Source organism: Merops nubicus, unplaced genomic scaffold (assembly GCF_000691845.1).
Source record: "Merops nubicus isolate BGI_N331 unplaced genomic scaffold, ASM69184v1 scaffold18734, whole genome shotgun sequence".
Lineage (NCBI taxonomy): Eukaryota > Metazoa > Chordata > Aves > Coraciiformes > Meropidae > Merops > Merops nubicus.
In genome coordinates, this window is record NW_008603804.1 from 55,200 (window position 1) to 75,494 (window position 20,295).

At 37.5% G+C, this 20,295-nt stretch overlaps 1 protein-coding gene across 1 annotated transcript in view; it reads left to right on the forward strand.

Moving 5' to 3' along the window:
* Positions 1-20,295, forward strand: part of TBCD (tubulin folding cofactor D) — a 116,758-nt gene that overhangs the window by 55,138 nt on the left and 41,325 nt on the right. Inside the window, exons 15-17 of the mRNA XM_008938810.1 lie at positions 8,813-8,870; positions 14,085-14,114; positions 17,557-17,642. Coding sequence (XP_008937058.1) covers positions 8,813-8,870; positions 14,085-14,114; positions 17,557-17,642 — 174 coding nt within the window. The remainder of the gene's footprint in view (positions 1-8,812; positions 8,871-14,084; positions 14,115-17,556; positions 17,643-20,295) is intronic.

Here is a 20,295-nt window from a genome sequence, read left to right on the forward strand (position 1 = left end):
TTATGGAGTCATAAAGAACTAGAAACATTAGAAAAAGAGAGAACTTAGGGAAGAAGTGACTTCCTACCTTTCAGGTGAACATGTTTCTGATGATCCAAGAGTTTTGGTGCTTTGTCAGACGGGTGTTGTGCAAAGAATATAGCATGTCTTTATTGGCCAGCTTACAACTTGCAACCTGAGCAGGTTAAGTCTCAAATTTAGAGAACTAAATAGTTATTTCAGAGCCTCCTGGTTATTCTGTGCCATTTATCAGCTTTGTTTTATCATGTGTCGATTCAAAGATTATTTAGAGTAAATAATAAAATCCAGTTCCTGAAAGTGGCAAGAAAGTGATTCTGAATTCTTAATAAGATATCACTTTCGAATAATGGAATTTTTTTATTATAACTAATGAGATGTTTTAGTTAAAATTAACTAATAAGTCAGAGATTTTTTTTATATATACCTTTTTTTTTTTTTTATAGAGTACCCCAGTTGAGAATGGCCATGGTGCTAAACTCTACTTACAGTTGAATGGGAACACATGCATATACTTTTTTCAATATGTGGCTTCTGTTTCAAAAAATTTTGTAAAGTAAAATTTTCAGAAGATTTCCAGATCAAAATCTGTGATACTGCAATGGTGTACTAGAACCTGGTGCAGCTTTTCACTTAATACTGGTGGTATTTTTGCAGATACAGGTTGTTTTTACCTTTTTGTTTTTTTCTTTCAGCTTGTGCTTTTCCTTCTATTTGCTTGTGGGATTCTTTCTTCAGCATTTAATCTTTTTGTTGGCAGGACACTGGCTGACATTTCAAGGTGTCTTTAATGGGTGATTTGCACTGCAAACACAGAGGTAGTTTCTAACAGTTTCTTGGCAGGCTTTTAGTACAATCACTGATAGCAGTAACTCAGGCAACTGTCTCCATTGGAGATTTTTTGATCAGTAGTCATTTAGTGTTATACTTTTAAAAAGAAAAAGATATAATTTGCATTATACAGTGATTTATGGTCCAGGATACCTAGTTCAATTTCCAGGGACTGCTTTCTTTTCAGATTGCTGACAGAACTATTTCAATCTCATCCAGGAAGCCTTGTTTGGAAACACAAGATTACTTTCTTAGCTCAGCAGGCTCCCAGAGAATATGTGACTTTTTATTTCTTCTTTAGAACGTGTTTTTAAGGTTCTTTGGGACAGACTGCAAGACCTGTAGATCCGTTTTTATTCCTTGATACTGGTGTACTGTGCCCTTGCTGGTCTCTGCTCTTCATCCTTGTATCCTTGCTTGCCAGTATTTACTGCAGGGTCACACGACGGTGTCTCTTAGCTGTGTGATACTTGCTCCTGTTTGGTTTTGGTTGTTCTGGTTTTTTTTTGAGACCTTTCTGTCTAAGAATGCACTGTCAAATTTCTGAAGGACAAACACGGTTTTCCTTCTTTTTTTTTTTAAGCTGTCATGTCTTTAAAGTAAGCAGACAAAAAATTCTGAGACACCTTAGCTTTGTATCTCTGCTAAAGGAGTTGCATGTTGTTTTGATGATGTTTCACCTACGGTAGCATAGATCCTAAAGGAGAGGAGTCGTGTAATACTAAGCTGTGCTAGAACGTGATGCCATCCAGTGTTTCTGGATGACTTTCAGGAATAGAATAGTACAGAACAGAATGCAGTGCTCCAAAACAGACCTGCTTCTAGAAATACTGACTTTCTAGCATGCTAGAAATAGTGATGTTTGCTGTAGTAAGTTATTAAGGAAATATTTTATTTTAAAGGATCATATTTGTTTCCCTTCTAACTGAGTTCATGGTAGATTATGTATAGTATGAAATTTTTAATGTGAAGGTACCTAAAGATGTGTTTGCACAATGAAATAATGACGTGATTAAATCTTGGGTTGTATTCCTATTTTTAATCTAACCAGCAGAGGTAATGTTGGCAGTGAAGATACAGTGACACCCCCAACCAGCATGTTATCAGATGTTTCTAGCAAGCTGTTAGCTGTGCAGAGTTATTTACTGCTATCTTCAAACTTACAACAATAGACTTATATACTTGCTGTGAGCAAATCTTTGGGATGAGGGTACAATGAGGGCACATGCAAATAAAAAAGTCTGGTTCAAAACTGATTCTTTGTGTACATTTGGTCAGCAGCTTTATGGAAATAAATCCATCCTCTGCTTTCATCCTCTGACTTAGGTGAAGAACTTTAAGGTTTCTTTTAAAGTCTGGCAAGCTTGTTCCTTGGACAACTTAAAAAAGACTAAATGTGTGTAAGCTGCCTTCTTACCAGAATTCTGATCTGTTCTGTTTATCAGAATTTTTCTTCTGCTCGTGATGCTTTGAGCAATATATATCTTTTACTCCTTTCACCCCACCGTGGTGCAAACCAATGTTGTTCTCCATAGGTTTGATGCAAGCACACCATTCTGATTTTTCATGGCTTGTGGTATTTTGCTTTACTGTTGCAAAGCTGGTAGTGAGAACTAGTGGACAAGTAAGAAGGAGGTTATGTTTCTGAAGAAGCTCATGTCATTTAGGTTTCAGACTGTATTGGAAACAAATTCTTTTTTTAGGAAAGTGTCTGAAGAAGATAATGGGAATCTTCTAGCAATGGTAGTAATACAAATTAGCACTGGCTATGTCAGCTACCAACAACTTCAGTTGTTTGGAATACGTTGGTAGAGAGAAACACAGGGTGGATGGCAAGGGGGAAGCTGAACATTGCTTATGGTCAGTTGTCAGGTGTTGTGGTTTGTATGTGCTCAATTTTCTAACAAAGCTGCACAGCATTTTTGCAAGTATTAATACTGCACTAGGGCTTTAGCTTAAAATGTTTGTAGTTATGTCGGCCATTCCTTTTCTAAATATAATCAACTCTTGAAGGTAGAATTGCCACTCCAAAGAGAAAAGGTGAAAAAAAATATTCAAATAAAGTATGACACACAGTTTCACCTATTGTGTCAGCAAGCCGATAATTACATACAGCTTTTTTTTAAATCTAGCCTTAGGTGTGTCACTGCTTTACTTAAAGAAGAGTCATACTTCTAGCCACAAGCAAATTGTTGCTACCCTGAAAAAAATGCAGAACTCAGCATCTTGAAACAAAGTACATAATATCCATTGTAAGCTGAATTACACTGCAAAAACATCTGCCTGTATAAGAATACAAGCTATTAGATTCTTATAGAGAAATAACAAATCATTCACCTGCAAGGAAAATACTACCTCCTTAAAAAAATGTACTGAGCAATTGCAATCTTCAACTGCTTGTCCTGGTGCTAGAAATTGCAGATGGTTTATCCTTCATGCCCAGTCTTTACCATGGCTGTTTAACTGGCTGGAGGAACACAGATAGTGCTGAACTTGCAGCAAAGTAGCAGGTTGCTACACTTGGAAGCCAGGGGGGTCAGTGTGGTAGAGTGAGAGCACTGGGGGTAACCAGGAGCTGGTGAGTTAAACAGCGAGCTGCTTCATGTTTTCCTGCTCCATGTCATAGCCTCTGACACATGGTAGTGCCTTGGGAAACTCACTTGGGTACCAAAATACAGAAAAAATATGCTGCATAAACTGGGTCCTGCCCCACAACCCATTCAGACTGTCATAGCTACAAATGAAAGCACAGGCGTAGTTTGGTGCATGGGGGTGTTTGTTCTTTTCTTGCCTTCAAAGCTGTATCATGGTGTAACTGAAAGACTTTTTTTTCTGTGTTTTCAGTAGTCAAGGGATATAAATATTTCACTTTTGACTAGTGAAAAATCACCTTAAACTGCATAAAATCTTTTTTTTTCTGTAAAATTGCAGAAGTTTTAAAAGAAGTATCTGTCTTGCATATTCAGTGATAACTGTTTCTTCTCTGCTTTCTTATGAATGTTCTGTGATAAAATGGTAAAATTGTCAGAATATTGAACTTAGAAGCTTAGATTTTTATAGATCACAGATCAGCCCTTTTCCTTCCTGACCTTACCACTCTTCTTCTTCAAAAAAAAGAAGAAGGTAGAGAACACCTATTAGAAATACTCACCCAAGAGTATTTCTAATAGTACTGGCTCATATTTTCACACGTCAGGTTTTTTATCCCTATCCATATTTCAACAAGATACACTTATTCACATTTGCTTATTTATTTTTTAGAGTCTGATTATACTGGTTTCTAAAACCTTGCCTGATCTCTTCAGACTACTGGACCACAAAAAGAAAATTCTTAGCAAAGTAGGTGAAACTTGGCTTTTATTGCAGGATAACCTTACTATGTTTTGAAATGCATGTACTAAAGTTGCTATCCAAGGATATCTTTATAAAAGCACTACCTGGCTGAGATTTTTTTTTTCCCCCCTCTCCTAGTCTCTACATGCGTACTCTCTTTTTAAGCTTACCTATGAGGAAAGTTAAACATAATTTAATAACTTGGAACTACAGGTAATTTGATTCCTGCCCCCTTGGGTGTGGAAGTTACTGTCTGTAAAGTGGCAGGTGCACACTAAGAAGCTAAGCTGATTTGTTTAAAACCTAAACAAAAAATATAAAGGAAAACATATTTCTACTTATTATACAATTACAGTGATTAAACCCTCGCTGGCTATCTTAACTGTTTGGAACTGCTGCAGTCAGAATGTAGTTTCATTTATCTGTCATTCTATGGTGTAGGTAATCAATAAATGAATCGTTATGTAGAAAGATCTAATTGCAGTCTCCCATTCAGCAGAATACTCATGGGGGTAGTGCGTACAGTGTAGGAGTGGAGCAGCTTTGTCTTCCCTGGGGTGGTGCGTTGTTTTTGGAGAGGGGAAAAAAAAAAAAGGTAGGTGTGGCTATGGATGAATGATGGAGCTTGCTCCAGGGCAAGATTGTCCTGCAGAATTGGGGAAATCTGAAGCATTGCTTTGAGCTACATCTTATACCATGATGAAATATTGAGAAAAGCTTTCTCCTTTTATGTATTTGAATGTTGCCTTCAGAAGAGAGTCGTGTGCTTACTGTCTCTTGCACTTTTATTTCCTGCAGGGCCATCGTATGCTTTTTTTAATATTTCTTTTTTTAATAGCATTTTTAACTCGTGTTCTAAACATTTGTCTTACTGCTCTTTTCCATGTGTGTAGTTATACTCTCATCATTTTACCCCACAACTTGGGAGTAACACACTGAACAGCGGAGGACATTGGTGGCTAGCAGAAAGTACAGGAGCTCAGTGTGAGCTGGGCTAGAGGAGCTGTGAACATAGGGGTGTAGAAGTGGGCATGCTCACTGCATTCCTCCTTTTCTTCAGACCTTCTCCTTACCTAGATAAACAGGAGGAATTGGATCTGAGACTGGAGTGGGAGAGGTTCTTCTGCTTGCTTCTGCAGCTGAGCACAGTGCAGTGGCCTGTGATGAAGTGAATGGGGGACCTTGGCAGGGCTTTAAAAAAAAAGCCAGCAAAAGAAAAATTAATTGAGCCCAGACATGCTTTCATCACCCAGCTCACTGTGTAGCCACTCTGGTTGGGGTACTGGCATGATGGAAGAGGTGCACAAAGGGCTGTTGGCAGCAGCAGTTCTCAACAGACTCAGGTCTGACTCTGGTCTCGCCTCCTTCTTTTAACTTGCTTGGATTGTTTAAAACCGTTTCACTTGTGATGATTCTTATGCTCTCCCTTCCCTCATGTGTAGTAGGGAAGAGAGCTTTCTGTCCTGTTAAAAGGTAGTCTTGCCTTTTTTTCAGCTCGGGAAGGAAATTTCGGGTTTGTGCCAAATTGGCAAGAGGTTTGAGAGTTTATTTTTTTTATTTCCTGCAGCTTCAGGGTGGTATGTTTGAATTAATAGTAGCAAATTCTCAGAGGTTAGCAATAGGATAAGCTTCTTGCTGCTTGTGACTAGAACAGACCAGGAATGCCTGCTACTGGTGATAAAGGAAACCCAGATTTATTGTCTGGTACATCTGGTGCTCATGAGGAGAGGGTCACCTGATGCTTTTGATATTTCTGTGTTCTGATGCCTATCGCCTGGCTGGCCCCTGCTCTCTGATTCTTCCTGCCCTGTCTGGGGAAGGTGCTAGGGCTGGTGCTGGGCTGCCAGGCGAGCCAGCCGCTGACACACTGCGAGCCCTTGAACTTTCCCTGAAGCCAGTTAAGTGAGTACCTGAGGAGAGGGGAAGGGCTAGGGAAGAAAGGGAGAATTATTAGTTGACTGGTAGAATCACAACATGCCTTTTAGAGTCCGCTTGTGTTTGTTGTACACTTGTATGCTGCTTGTCATGCACACAGGCTAAATATACCTCAAGGAACTACAGAAGGTGTTTCATAGAGACTGCACGATGCAAAGCCACTCTTTGCTCTGCCTGTTAGTAGTCAGGTGTGTTACCTTTCAGGCAAGTCCAGACATGATTCTTTAACTAGCTTAAAAAAATACCCCACTTTGTTTGACATAAACAGTTTCTTTATGTTAGGAAATCCTGGTGGAGTATCACATAAACTCCCACGACAAAGCAGACAGGTGAAGACACCTTAGACATGTTTCATCTTAGGCATGTTGCTTTCCTTGCTAATCCCTCGGTTACAGCAGACTGTGTCTGCATTTTCAAATTGGAATTAACTTGAAAACATTACCTGTGCAGTTTGATAAGTTTAAACTACTTCTATTAAAAGGATTAACATAAAACACTGACTAGAGTATGATTTATGAATATAATGGGGCTACAGGGGCAATGACAAAATTCCTGGGTATTTTTTTTCTGTTTTTCTTAACCATGGTTTTTGGTTGCAGCACTGAATAACTCAGATGGCATCACATAGACAGTATGTTGTTTTGCTGGTTCTACTTATAAAGGTTTGTCTTAAGGCAACAGAAGTATAAAAAAAAAAGGAAAAGTACAATTTGATTATAAGCTGAACTCTTGTTGTGTATAATAACCTGAAACCGTTTTCCATTATATGTCATAAACCACATTTTAGGTCTAAATATGAGATTCGGAGAGAAGTATTTATTCTCCAGTGACAGTCTTTTGACATTTCCCGTTTGAAAAGATTGTGTAATCTTTCAAATCAGTGTGTTAACAATTAATATATGTGTCCTTACACTCATCCCCAAGTCTCCTTTTTGGGCCACTGTCAGTGACATGAGAATGACTTGGAAGGATTTTGGTCTGACCCAGCACAGCTCTTCTGAAATATTCTGTTAACACTTAACTTCAGGGTACCTTTGACACAGTAAAGGCAACACTCTGGATGACAGGGTGGTTTTGGCGTTTCTCTTGTTTTGTTTTGTTTTCAGAAGAGAACCATATTGAAATATTGCATAACTGACAAAATTGTTTTTTTCTTGCAGTCGATATAGTCAGAAATGTCAGGCAGAAATTTGCTTCTTTTTTCTTTTGAGGATGTTTTGAATCCAATTTGTTAGTTTTGAATGTTTTCCCCTATAATGAAAAGATTCGTGGGAGCTATTCATATCCTTTAAACTATATACTTCTTAAATGTCTTTTTTGAGTTACTAAATTTGCCTGTATGCCAGAGAAGAAAATTAGCAGATGAGTTATGAGGGTGATGTATTTAACCCAGCACTTTTTCATCAGTTAGCCATATGTTCTGCTTCCTAATGGAAAGCTTCCTAAATATTTGCTCTTCCAATCGCTCTCGTTTGGATGACCTAATTTTGTCTTATAATCACCTGCTTTCATGGCAAAGAGTGGAATTGCTCATGCAAGAGGCAATAAGAAAGCATTAACTGTCTTTAGAACAATTTATTGGGGTTTATTTTCATTTCATTCTTGCTTTCTGTCTCCTGTTTTCCTTAATGGAGATAAACTGAAATTACAGAGGCAATACTGATTGAGCATTTCGGTGAATTTTAACAACACAGTATTCTTCACTTTAGGAAACTGATAGCCACCACCCAGGAAAGCTTGATATTATCAGTGTAATTAATATCTTTATGCTAAAGCAAAGCTGTCTTGGATTTACTTTCCAGCCAGTATTTATTTCCTGTTTTGCCTGGAGTCAATAAATAACGTAATGAAGAGTTTCAGAGTTTGAAAGGAATAATTTTCTGCTTAAATGATTCTCCTGAAGTGATGTTTATTTGTCACTGAAGTTAATTGAATGCTGGAGGTGGATTTCTAAAGCTGTAGACTTTGTGTCCTGGGATATATTCTCTCTCCTCTGTTGTGTAGCACATCTTTTAAAAGCAGTCCTTTTGAGGAACAGGAATTAAGCTCTGCAGGGTTACCAGACTTCATGCACAAAGAAACAGTTTTGTGTAGTCATGCCTCTGTATCTACAGGTCACCTTCTAAAAAAACTGCTTGGCAATTTATCTTGCAGATCACTTTTTAGCAGGATTTGCATATTGTTTTCTAATTTTTGTTACTTACAGGATGTGATTGCTCTTGTAGAGATAGCTGCAAGTTCCATTGCTTAACTTTTAGTTTTGCTTACGCCTTACATAAGACTTGCTGTGCAGTTGGTTATTGAGAAACTGCATTTCCAAGTTTTAATTTAAAATTACACTGGATGAGCCTAATATTAGAGATGGTAGTTATGTCCAAGTTTTAAACTCCTGTTACAGTTAAAGTAGAAACCTTTTCTATGCAGTTAAATTTATTTGCATACTCCTCAAATCTCTTTGATACAGTAGGATGGCAGTTGTCTTTTTAATGCTATGGAAGGTCCTCAGCAGAGTAGAAAAACAAGGAAGTACATGTTTTTTTTAGCTCAAATTTTAGTTTAGGCTTGTATTAATAAATAATTAGCTCCTTAGAGGAATTGCTGAGTGTTCTGCTTAGAAGTCTAAATGTTGAAATGAAGGTGTTACACATTTCTTTGCATATTTTTGGTACTAATACTCCCTATTTTGTTTCCTCAGTGCACTGGTTATTGCTGCAGTATTTGATCGGGATGTTAATTGCAGAAGAGCTGCTTCTGTAAGTTACCACATTCTAGGTTATAAGTTTCTATTATTTTTTGTTTGTTTTAATTTAATAATTTGTAGACTTAGCTATGTAGAACTACAGTATATAAGCAGTATATTGTGTTGTGAACAAAAGTGCTTTTATAAATCCCTAGAAGTACAGTGTGAATTTAGATTTTAAATTATATAATCCACAGATCCACATCTCGATTTATGGCTACAGTTCACAATCTGCTCTATTGTTGTATTGTTGTCATGATGATTGAGATAAAGTTTCTAAGAAAGAGCTATTTAGCATTCTCTAGTCACAATATCAAAGAAAAGAGAGTCATTCATAATATACAGCATGTCTTTTTCAATTTACCAAGCTGGTAAGTTTTCTAATTGTTCATCATCTGTTACTCTGCAATTGGGTTGACAATTTCTATAATAATATCTTAATATATTTTCAGTTATTGTATAAAACTCTTTCCGTAGGACTGGGAATTTTGAAAAGAAAGAGATAAATACATTAGGCAGATAGTTATCTAGTTAATAGGCCTAACACCAAAGTATAATCTGTGGAACCTTTCTGTAGGAAATACTCAGGCTGTTGAATTGGAAAGAAAGTGTGGTTGTACTTGAGAAGTGAATTTATGGAGGAGAGGCTATAGAGTTTGGCATGAAAGAATGTAAATCTTTGAGAATACAACTCAGTGTCTTGTATCTGTTGAACTTGCTTTCTTAAAAAAAAAAAAAAAAAGACTTAAGAGCTGTCTGTTTTAACAGATAAAATAAGTTATCTTATGCAAACATAAAAAAACTCACCCTATGACTATTAACTCAAACACAGAACCAAACAATGTCTGTCAAAGAACCAGGTGTCTCTGTCCCTAAGAATAAACTTCACTCTGAATGCATTTAAAAACAAAAACAAAAAAGCAAACCAGTCTTTGCAACCTGCAAATTAATTAACAGATCTGCCTAATTTTTTGACTGAAATTTTGAAAGCTAATGCATTTGTAAGAAGTATTTCTCAGGGATACCTGGATAGCATCCTTCTTTCTTCTAGCCACACCTGTGCTTGAGAGTTTAAGCTGTTGAATGAAGCTGCAGCATAATTGCTGGGGAAGTGAATCAGTTGCTTGTGTAGTCACATCACAAGTCACTTTGTCTGAATAGGTTAAAACCAAAGCTTGGGAGCTAAGATGCTGTAGATTGCCGAGTACTGATATATTGTTTGTACGCTGTACACCTAATGAATATGAGCAATGCTACTATCCCCCAAATGTCAACTCCTCAATTTTAGAACTGTACAACTGGCTATTCTTGGCTAATTTAAGTCAATTTAAGAAAATAAAATTATTAGAGCAAAGCAAAGATAGCCTTGCTTTCTTGAGAACTGCATGGAACATTAAGGATTATAGAAGGCTTGAGGTCAATTATTTATTTGCTCTATAAGAATTGTCCTAGGAATCAGTGTTTATATGTATATATAAAGACGAGACTTCTTTTTAACATGATTGCCACTACAAGTGTACTGCTTGCCTTTAGTGGCTTGATTGTGTGTGCTTAAACATAAACCAATAGTTTTGCCATGAAATATGGTGCTAAACCAGATATATTTACTAATGCTATAAGCTTAGTACAGGTTGTGCTTCCATATTTCAAACAAGTACAAAATACAGTAGTTTCTTTTCACTTTACTCTTCTACTTGAAACCAACTTGTCAGGCATTCTGCAATTCATTTATCTCCAGATATCTTCAGTATCTCCATTCATACATTCTAATTTAAAGCTGGTAAAAATTTGGAACTGCTCTTTTGATGGATAGTTACGAAAGTACCAAAACCTTTTTTCTTATTTTAGAAAGGCAGACAAAGACATATTTTGTATTTCCCAGGCATTAGTACAATTTTGAAGAAGGATACCTGGGAGTCCTAATTATTTCCAATCATTACTACAGTTAAATACATATTCAAATAAACAACACGTTTTACTAGATTTTCCATCTATTACAATATGCAATATAATGCAGAGCACCAGTAAAACAAAATGGCACATAGAGATATTTTGAACCCTGAGGTTAAAGAGAATAAAACAAGACTGTCCTTTGAAGCTCCAAAAGCATTCTGAGCTGACTTTTGCAACTCTTTCCTGAATAATCATTGTGTGGAATAATCACATGAGTCTTGGACTGGGCTCTATTCAGCTCTGACGTCTTAAAGGAAAGTGGTTTTTGTTCTTCTTGGTTAGTTGATAGTTTTTAAATTCATCAGTTACGAAATGTTTTAATATTCTTTCATTTTTTGTGGGCAAGCAAAATATTCAGGTTACTAGGCTAGTTGGTCATCTGGGTTCAGATATCATAGAATCTTTAAATTAAGGTCTTTGCATCCAATATTTCCATCTCTAGAAGGGGGTTGTATGAAAAACCAAAAGATTATTATTATAAAGCAATTGAAGTATTTGACATCTTTTAGGAATTTGCAGTTGAAATAGTAACATTTTTGGTTATTGAAAATCTCCTAAGTATTATAAAAAAAACCCTGTTTGTGAAATACTAAATAAGTGTGAAAGGAAGAAGGAGGGAATTCTGTGAACATCAAATGAGTTCCAGAAAAACGGCCTTTTTTCACTTGAATAAACAGTACGTTTCACTACTTTTGTACTTCTATTTTAGTTTCTTTGACAAAGCTTTAACAGAAAAATATTGCAGGGATGGTTTTTCCTTGTAACTTTTTTTTTCATTCAGCGTAATCCTTCAGACCCAGGAAAAATAATTTACCATATCACATTTTTGTTGCTAAAATTTGGATTAGATGCTGTTCTCCTAGGACAGTAATCTGTTTAAGTTGTCACAGCTGGAATGTCCACACAGCCAGTGGTGATATTTTCCATATCTAAACACTCTAGAGATCTGTTTTTGCACTGCTTTGATGGCTTTTTCTGGTTTTGTTGAATATCTTGGTTGTCACTGCAAAGTTACCCATAATTGGCTGAAAACTTTTTTTGTAGAAGAGGCACCTTTTAGCTTTTTCTTTAAAATGTACAACAGCAATGCTGAAGCTGAAAGAGTTTGGTGATGTGAACCTCCCCCAACCTACACAACCAGCTATGAAACAAGTTCCTATACAGTTTTAGTCTGAAACTGGAAAATTTTCTAACTACTGAGCTATGTACACAGGAACTTGCTGGTTATCATATTTCTCTTCATACTGTTATGAATTTACAATTCATAACACAAATGTGAGAACCTATAGCAAACTGATTATTTTTCTCCAAGGCTGTTACATTGAAATAATTGACAAATAACATTTATAGAAAGGCTTATAATATATTAGTATTATTATACTAATATCTGTCTTTGTAAGCAGTGGTTAAAGTTGTATGTTTTTCAGATAAACTTATCAATTAGGTGTAAATTAACATGTGAATTAGATGCTTAGAACACATCAGATGAATGTTAATTATTTTTGCCATGCTGCTGGAATATTTCTTAGATCTTCATGATTATTTCTTTAAGTGAGTTTAAAAATGAAACAGTGATATGGTGGTGGAATGCTAAAATTCCTACATTAAGTAAACTGTGTAAAAACTTTATGTTCAATAGCTGTTTTGCTACAACATTGTCTATAGCCCCCTATGTATCTTTTTTCCCCCAATAATTTTGCCACAGTATATTTCAGTGCTGGGCCTGTGGATGTATTATAAGTAGAATAAAGCTTTCACTGGTTTGAGGCGAAATTTACATTGATTTTGTATTGTTTGGATATCAAAGTTTGTGATTTAAAATTTAAAAAAAAAAAAAAGTCTTTACAGATTTTGTATCATTAAGGCACTCATTTGAGCAGTATATTTTTCAAAGAAATTGTAATGCAGTGGTTAAAGTATTAAAGCCCTTGACTGTGATGGCTGAGAGTGTCATCCTCAGTGAAATGTCCCTGTGCCGAGTGAAATGTTCTCAATGGCATAAAAGAGGATCTAAAGTTGATGTGTAAGTAAAAAGAAAGAACTGATGCATGGTGACATGAAATGATATCCTGGCACATCCTGCCAGGGAGTCCGTGTGGTGGAGAACACCCTGTGTCAGGAGCTGGGCTGCAGCACGCTCTGGGGAACAAGCACAGGGCATTGCCACAGCTCCCGTTCCTGTTCTGAAGGCTGCTGTATGTGTTGCCCAAGGGTGTATCTCTGCTGCTGGCACTGTGGAGGATAGCCCATGCGGTTCTGCCCGAGGCAGTCACAAACTGGTTAGCCCAGGGGCACGCTGGCAGCCTGGCTGTGACTGGGAGCAGGCTGAAGTGGGCTCCGAAACCCGCCAGGGTGCTGGGCGAGCGGTTTAGAGTCAGCCTGTGCTACGTGTCCTGCAAGGGATACACTGGGAGCAGGAGCTGAACGAGCCTGGGCAGGCCCACAGGAACTGCACTCATTATCCCAAGCAGACATCACCTCAGAAAGGCACTAAGAGACTGGCTCCATTCGGGCTTGCCTCATCTGTGTCCTGGGAGTGCTTGCCCCACATGCAGAGTCTGGTGCGGTGGTGAGCTAACTTCACCTTTGGTTTTCACAAGTGGATTACCACATACATGCTGTATTTATGTAGGGAATACAGAAGCTCTGTCCGTCAAAATTCTTGTGGCATTCTCAGTAAAGATTGGGACTTGCCCCTGTATGTTAAATATCAGTTGTCAGGTGACAAATGCTGTCCTTGCTGGGGATCTGTGTTTGTGGAGTGAGTGACATGCCCTAAGAGAAGCGTCCAGATAATTTCAGTGTTTCAATGTGCTTTCAGATGTGTATCTTCCAAATAAGTATTCCATTCTCAATACTTTCTGTCTCAAGCTTTCAATTGACAAGAAATCAAACTTTGCCTGCTATTAGCAAATGATGTTGAAGTAGTCACACAGCAGTGAGCCGTCTCAATTTCTGTTGTCTACAGGTATTGCCTTTCAGTTCCAGTGCAAAGCCTTGTGTCACTGCTCCAAAGCACTCTTCTGGGTGTGACTAACTTAATAAACTGGCATTCTTAAACTCCTGTCATGCAACATACAGCTTTAAGAACACCAGAACACAGAGACGCAGAAACAAAAAAGCCCTATGGGCTTGTTCTACTGACAAAGCTTACTTTATTTAAAAAAGAAAAGCCATGGGTCATTTATATTGTTGTGTGTTTTGAATTCATCATCTGGTGTTTATCAAAAAGCAAACCTGACTCGTTTTGCTGTGTTTGTTCTCTGTTCCTTAGGCTGCCTTCCAGGAGAATGTTGGGAGACAGGTATGGTAACTTTCCTGAATCTTCATTCATTAGTGCCTTGGAGGTTGGTGTAAACGTGTAGTGCCTAAAATCAAAATTAGACTCTGTGGCTCTGGAGAAATTGAGTAAAGGGATGTCACAAAATAACTATTTTCATTATCAGCAAACAAGGTCTTGTGGATTATTTTTCTGAGATGTGAGTTTTATTCTAGTACTCTTGTTTTGGCAGAAAATGAGCTTTCTGGTGATTTTCAGTCATTCTAAAAAGCAGAATTGGCGTATGAGAGTCATTCTACGCCTTGTAAACTGCAATGCTCTTAAAGCAAGGAAAGTGCAGTTTTTTGCTTATTTTTTGTTTCATTGACTTTCTAGTTCTTAACAGAACAGCTGAAGTGTGCTGCAAAACCTTTGCTGTGGCTGGTGATACAACAACGAACTAGGCTTAAGAGTCTTCAGCTGAATATTTGATATTGCCTGTTGTACCATAATGCTACTATCTAGATATTTTGAGAAATCTGTTACTCTTGAAAGTAACTAAGTGCTTTGAAGAAAACTATTGTGGTAGGTTCCTATTTAAATTTGGAAAATTTAAGTAGTTAAAATCCTAAGATGACTTTGATTTTCAACCTTAAAGAATAAGGAAGCAGACTAAAGACGGATTTCAGTTTCCTTATTTCTCATCAGGAATTAATAAAGCTGAATATAAAAAACAAAAACAAACAAAAAAACAACAGAGGAAATGGTTCAGTTAGTGACTTCTTGTCACAGAGCAGGGCACGTGAGCATGGTTAAAGCAAATTTTGTTATCAGTTAGCCATTCTTCAAGGTATCTTTGCTGAAATGCTGTCTGGCTTTCCCTGATACCATTCCTGAAGATCTCTATGTTGTGAGCTGGGATGTTACTCCTTTAGAACTATGGGTATAAAGAAACGTGTCTGTAACTGGTGCGTGTGTTTCTAGGTAGAATTAGGTTAACAAGCAGAGAAAAGGTACAAGAAGCCTAGGAGGAAGGGGTAGGTATTTTGGTGACCTGACCCATCTAGGTCTGTGATAAGAAGCAGCCTGTGCGCTTCCCTGGGTCTAGAGTTCCATCAGTCATCACACAGCAACCCAGCCAGATTCCCCTTCGTGAGGTGGTGACTTCAGTTCCAGGTGAGTTATGGCTCCTGGGTGCTGCAGGTTTAGAAATACTTCCATGTAGCAAAAAACTTGTGGAGTTTTATCAGCACAGCACAGTCTACATTAGTTTACAACCAGAAAGTTTTCCTTGTTGACTCTGCTTTGACCCATGATTCAAATTTGTCAGTGTTGGTAGAACACACAACAATTTTAGCTTGTATGTTAACATGTTAAGGAGGGGTTGGCAGTGAAATAGTAAGTTTTCATGCTGTGAAGAATGGTATCAGTCTCCAGTTGGTTCCTGTAGAAATTCAGAACTTTTCCTTACTGTACCATTCCCCACTGCCTAGGAAAATGGTTACGTAATCAGTGGATACACCCTCCGTAGTTCTTTCCCTGGGTGTAATGTGTTGAAAGAAACACCCTTTCCCTCAACTGGAAGGAGCTAAAACATATTCTCCATCTGAAGTAGCAATGCTGATACTAAATGGGTGGAGGAAGAAAGTTGACCTTGCTTGTTTCCTGGTTCCTGCCTGCTTCAGCTTTGTGGTTCTACATGTCCTGAACCTGAGAGCCAACTTCTATGGCCTCAGGAAAAGAAGCTGCTCTAACTTACACTTCAAGTAAATGAAAACTGTGAAAAAGCTGAAGAATTTTCTAAAAGTGTAAATCATGAGAAATGCACATACTTGTGCGAAGAGAAACTTTTATATTGGAGAAGTAAGTCTGAAGTGTCCTGACAGAATAGAAACTGTTAGCTTTTCCTCTGAGGTCTTTCTCTCTCATCAGCCATGACCTCTGTACTCATGAACCTGGTGTCAGGAATTTTGCTGTCTCACTGACACACACTGTGGCACCATGACCTTGGGTGAGATGGCATCAACCTGGCACACTGACAGACGAGTAATAAATAGCAAGGTCCAACTGGCAGCTAGAACTGAAATTGTTTAGCTGTGCTTTTCCTTATGTACAGTATACATTCTTAGGTATTTTATTTTATGTCTTGTTGCTTGACTATAAATCATACCGAGGTATTTCTTATGTGTACATTTTTCTCTCTAATCAGTGTTTCATTAGGCTCTTGGAGAGCACATTCATGGCACCTTGGAGTTATTAGGGTAGTCTCTTGGCTAAGGTGTAAATATAATGTGTATCCTTCTTGGTTCAGTCATATTCAAGGCCTTGGGTTTTTGGACTCTTGGCATTATTCTTGCTAGAATAAGACCTCCTCAGTAGCTGACATCTTCCCACTGCTTGCACTATATACTTCTTTAATTATTCAGGCTTAGATCTAGAGATATTTTCTACTATTTTTGCATGGCTGTACCCCAATGTGGAAGGGATGAGTAAGCTGTAAACAAACAAAACAGTATCCCATCCAGAACCTGTACTTCCACATAGCCTTATTGCTTAAATATCATATGATTGTCCCTTTTGTAAGTGAGTGTAGTGTCTTTCAGTTGGCTGGTTTCCATTTGGACTTAATTATGGCTTATAGAGGCTGTGCTGCCTCCTCCATTCCAAAACACAGTCCTGCTGCATAATACTGTATTAAATCAGTCATGGCAAAACAAAATTCTGAATATCTGCATTGTATTGCTTATTTTAAAAGGCAAATTTTTAGGTGGCAATTGCAAATTTAGAAAGGTAATTACTTTGTCTTCTAAAACCAGAATTTTTTGAGCAGTGGTGTCAGAAGTGCGATACTTTGGTAGGATTCAATGTTTCAGGCTTTGCTGTGAATCAGTGTTCTTTTCTAAAAACAGTTCATAAATAAATAAGTCATAAGATATCTGTGTAAGTAGAAGCAAAGAGAAGGAATTGAACTGCTGCATACTCTACATGTGATGCAGCTCATAGTGCTAATCTCTAAATCTCTAATTTTATACTTTGTAAAACTCACAGCAGATACTTGTTCCTTCACATAAACTGAAAACATGTTTACATCTGTAAAGAAACATGTTTACATCTATCTAAACCTTCTTTTAGAGAAATAATATTTTGTGTACATGCATAGTCATGCATTCACCAAATACACATTTGGATATGATTTGAAGGTGTTAAGATAGCTATTGCATAGTTTATTACCTGCTGCTATATATTTTGACTGCTTATCATTGACTCATAAGTGAAGCCAGGTAGTTTGCTCTTTATATATCCAATATCATTTATATCTTTAATACAAGCGATTTTACTATAAATTAGAAATGAAAATCTATTTTTTTTTAAGTGCTTGGAGAGTAGTAGAAGATTGGTTTTCAATAACATGGCCTATTTGAAAAGTATTTTATATTTTTAAATAATATTTTATTATTCCTTTCTCTCTTCCCTCTGATGTTCATAGGGCACTTTTCCACATGGCATAGACATTCTAACTGCAGCTGATTATTTTGCTGTTGGTAACAGAGTTAACTGTTATCTGACTATAAGGTAAGCTTCCAAGCACTGGTTTTCCTAAACATGAAGCAAGTCTTTTACCTAATGAAATATTTATCTGATTTTTTTCTGATATTATTTTTCACCTTACTGATCTTTGTTTATTTACTATTAGTTTTGAATAAATTAAAATGTTCTTCTTCTCATTTCTGCATCAAACTGCTTATTATGCATTAGGCATGGTGAAAATGTGACCATGATTTCCTTGTCTATGTGGAGGGAGCAGCCAAGAGGCAATATTTGCATGTGTCAGAAAACTATCTAAGCTGGTCAAGATCAGAAGTCTAGGGGATTTTCAAGAGTTATACTAAAAGGAGGGGCTGTTCTGATGGCAGATAGACTCTGATGTGGGTAAAAAAATTAATACCCATTAAAAAATATACCTTGCACAAGCTGTTGAATTTATTATCTGTGCAAAACCTTTAACATGAGTGCTTATGTTTTTCATAGATAGCTCAGTGAAAATCTAGCCACAGTATGGGGTGGTGTTTGAAAACCCAAGCTGGTCCCTCTGTGCGTCACACAGCATGGGGGCTGTAAAGAGTCCAATGGGAAATACTGAAACTGGCATGGTGCTGGTGTAAATCCAGGCTTGTCTTGGAATACTGTGTTCCGGTCTGGTCAGCTCTCTGAAAATACAAGTGCTGAAGTCAGTGGAATTCAGAGGCAAGCTGGGTGCAGAGGATGACTAAAATGAATGTAAGAGTGCACTTCCTCATGAGAAGATGAAAAAGACTGAGGGTTGGGTTCTAGCTTTAGTTGTCTAAGGCAGACTGTCTAGCCTAGGTGTCTAGCCTCTCTCCATAGCCAACGCAGAGACAGGCACCTCCAGAAGGTGATTCAGACCCTTTTAAGACAGGTCAGATAAATCGCCCCATGGAGTTACACGTTGCTCAGGCGCCAGCAAGGTGGAACAGCTTGAAGAGATTATATTCTTGCAGAGCAGAAAGAGCAAACTGGTTTAGGATGGTTCATGCTCTGCTGCCAGCTTTGTGACTCCCAATGAGCAGTTTTTTAAGATGGTTTGCACTGGAACCCTCTATCCTCTCCTTGACTATGTATACTTTTTATTACACTGTCCACCTCCATATTGTCCTCCTTGTGCATACCCATTTCAGTGTGTACACACCTTCCCCTTTTACACACTGTTGTTCCTTCTAGGGCCCCTCCTACACTGTTCCCCAGAGCTCCCGCCTACTGAGCCAAGGTGGGGAAATGCACTGGCTGGGAATCGGTGGCTGGAGGGTGTCAGTGTGCTTCTTCAAACTCTGGCTTTTTGTACTAGTAGAAAATGAAAAATATTCCAAATTGACAAAGCAATTTTTATTTTCTCTCTTTTATAGTTTTGGCTTGGAGACTAATTATGTTCTCTGTACTTTTTAAGAGCTGAATTAATTGTTTGCTTGGTTTTTTTCCCAAATGCTCATTTATTACTCCTTTTAATGTGATTTTCAGGGGTTTGGTAGAAGCGTTACTTACCGAAGTGGAAATATTTTTACTGTTGATTCCTTTCTTCCACTCTTGTGCCTTTCTTTAAATTGTGCAAAAGAAAGAATAGAATTGTAAATTCCTTAAAAATAATGTTATGCAGTTAGTAGCACGATCCCTTGAAACTGTGGTCAGTGTTATTAATTAAACTCTTCTTTGTAAAGTATTTGCCATCTCATTAATTATTTTACTTTTAAAAATCTTCACCACTTTGCTTTTCAAGCAGGGTATAATTACTTGGGTCAATACTTAATTATTTCCTTATTTTTGTCTGCGTAACATCAAAGGAAAAGTACATAAGCATATTTGGCTGCTCAGAAAACATGTATCATTATGATGTGGTAGGAAGAATGGACTTTTCTGATCAGGATGCCTTAAGGTGGTGTAGTTGTTTATGTAGCTGGAAAAAGCTGCTTGAGGTTCATATTCCAGATGTAGAATCTTTAGCTGTCCTTCCCCCACCCGGATGAAACAATCCTGGGACACTTTGTGTGCCAGTGTAATGCGTGGTGTGAAAGGAAGGCGTGCAGGTGTGAGGGTTGGTGCTGCTAGATTCCTGTGAGCAATAAAAGCTTGAAAAAGGTACATCAATGTCTGCAGCTGAATTTGGGTTTGGTTAATAAATGATGAGATATTCTTGTAGAGAGGCTGTATCATATATAGTTTTAAGTATGTATATGATATATTTTTTAAAGTGCATGTATAAATAGTTGCTTATATATATCCTGTCAAATCTAAATATTTTTATGCAAGATTTTCACACTTTTGAAATTTTTTGCTGATGTCCATTGGAGGATTCAGCTCAAGTATCATGATCCGTTTCTGAGGATGGAAGGTAGTGGAAACCCATTTTGTATGAACTGATAGTAAAGAGATTATGTGATTCCAGGAAGTCAGGCTCAGTAAAAGCAAGGTTAAGGCTGAAGTTTTTTAATCTAAGTAGGGTGGGATGCAAAAATCCTTTTAAAAGCAACATTATCAGGAAGGCTAGACATGTATCCAAGGCTTCTTGCGTTAAATACTCAGCAGGGTACAAAAGACGAGGACTGTAGTTAAAGATAGTTGTAAACTAAAACTGAAGGTGACACTGAGCTAGACGTGGCCCAAGAGATCAACTTTGAACTGGGCATGGAAGTTCAGATTAAAGTGGTTGGGAAGA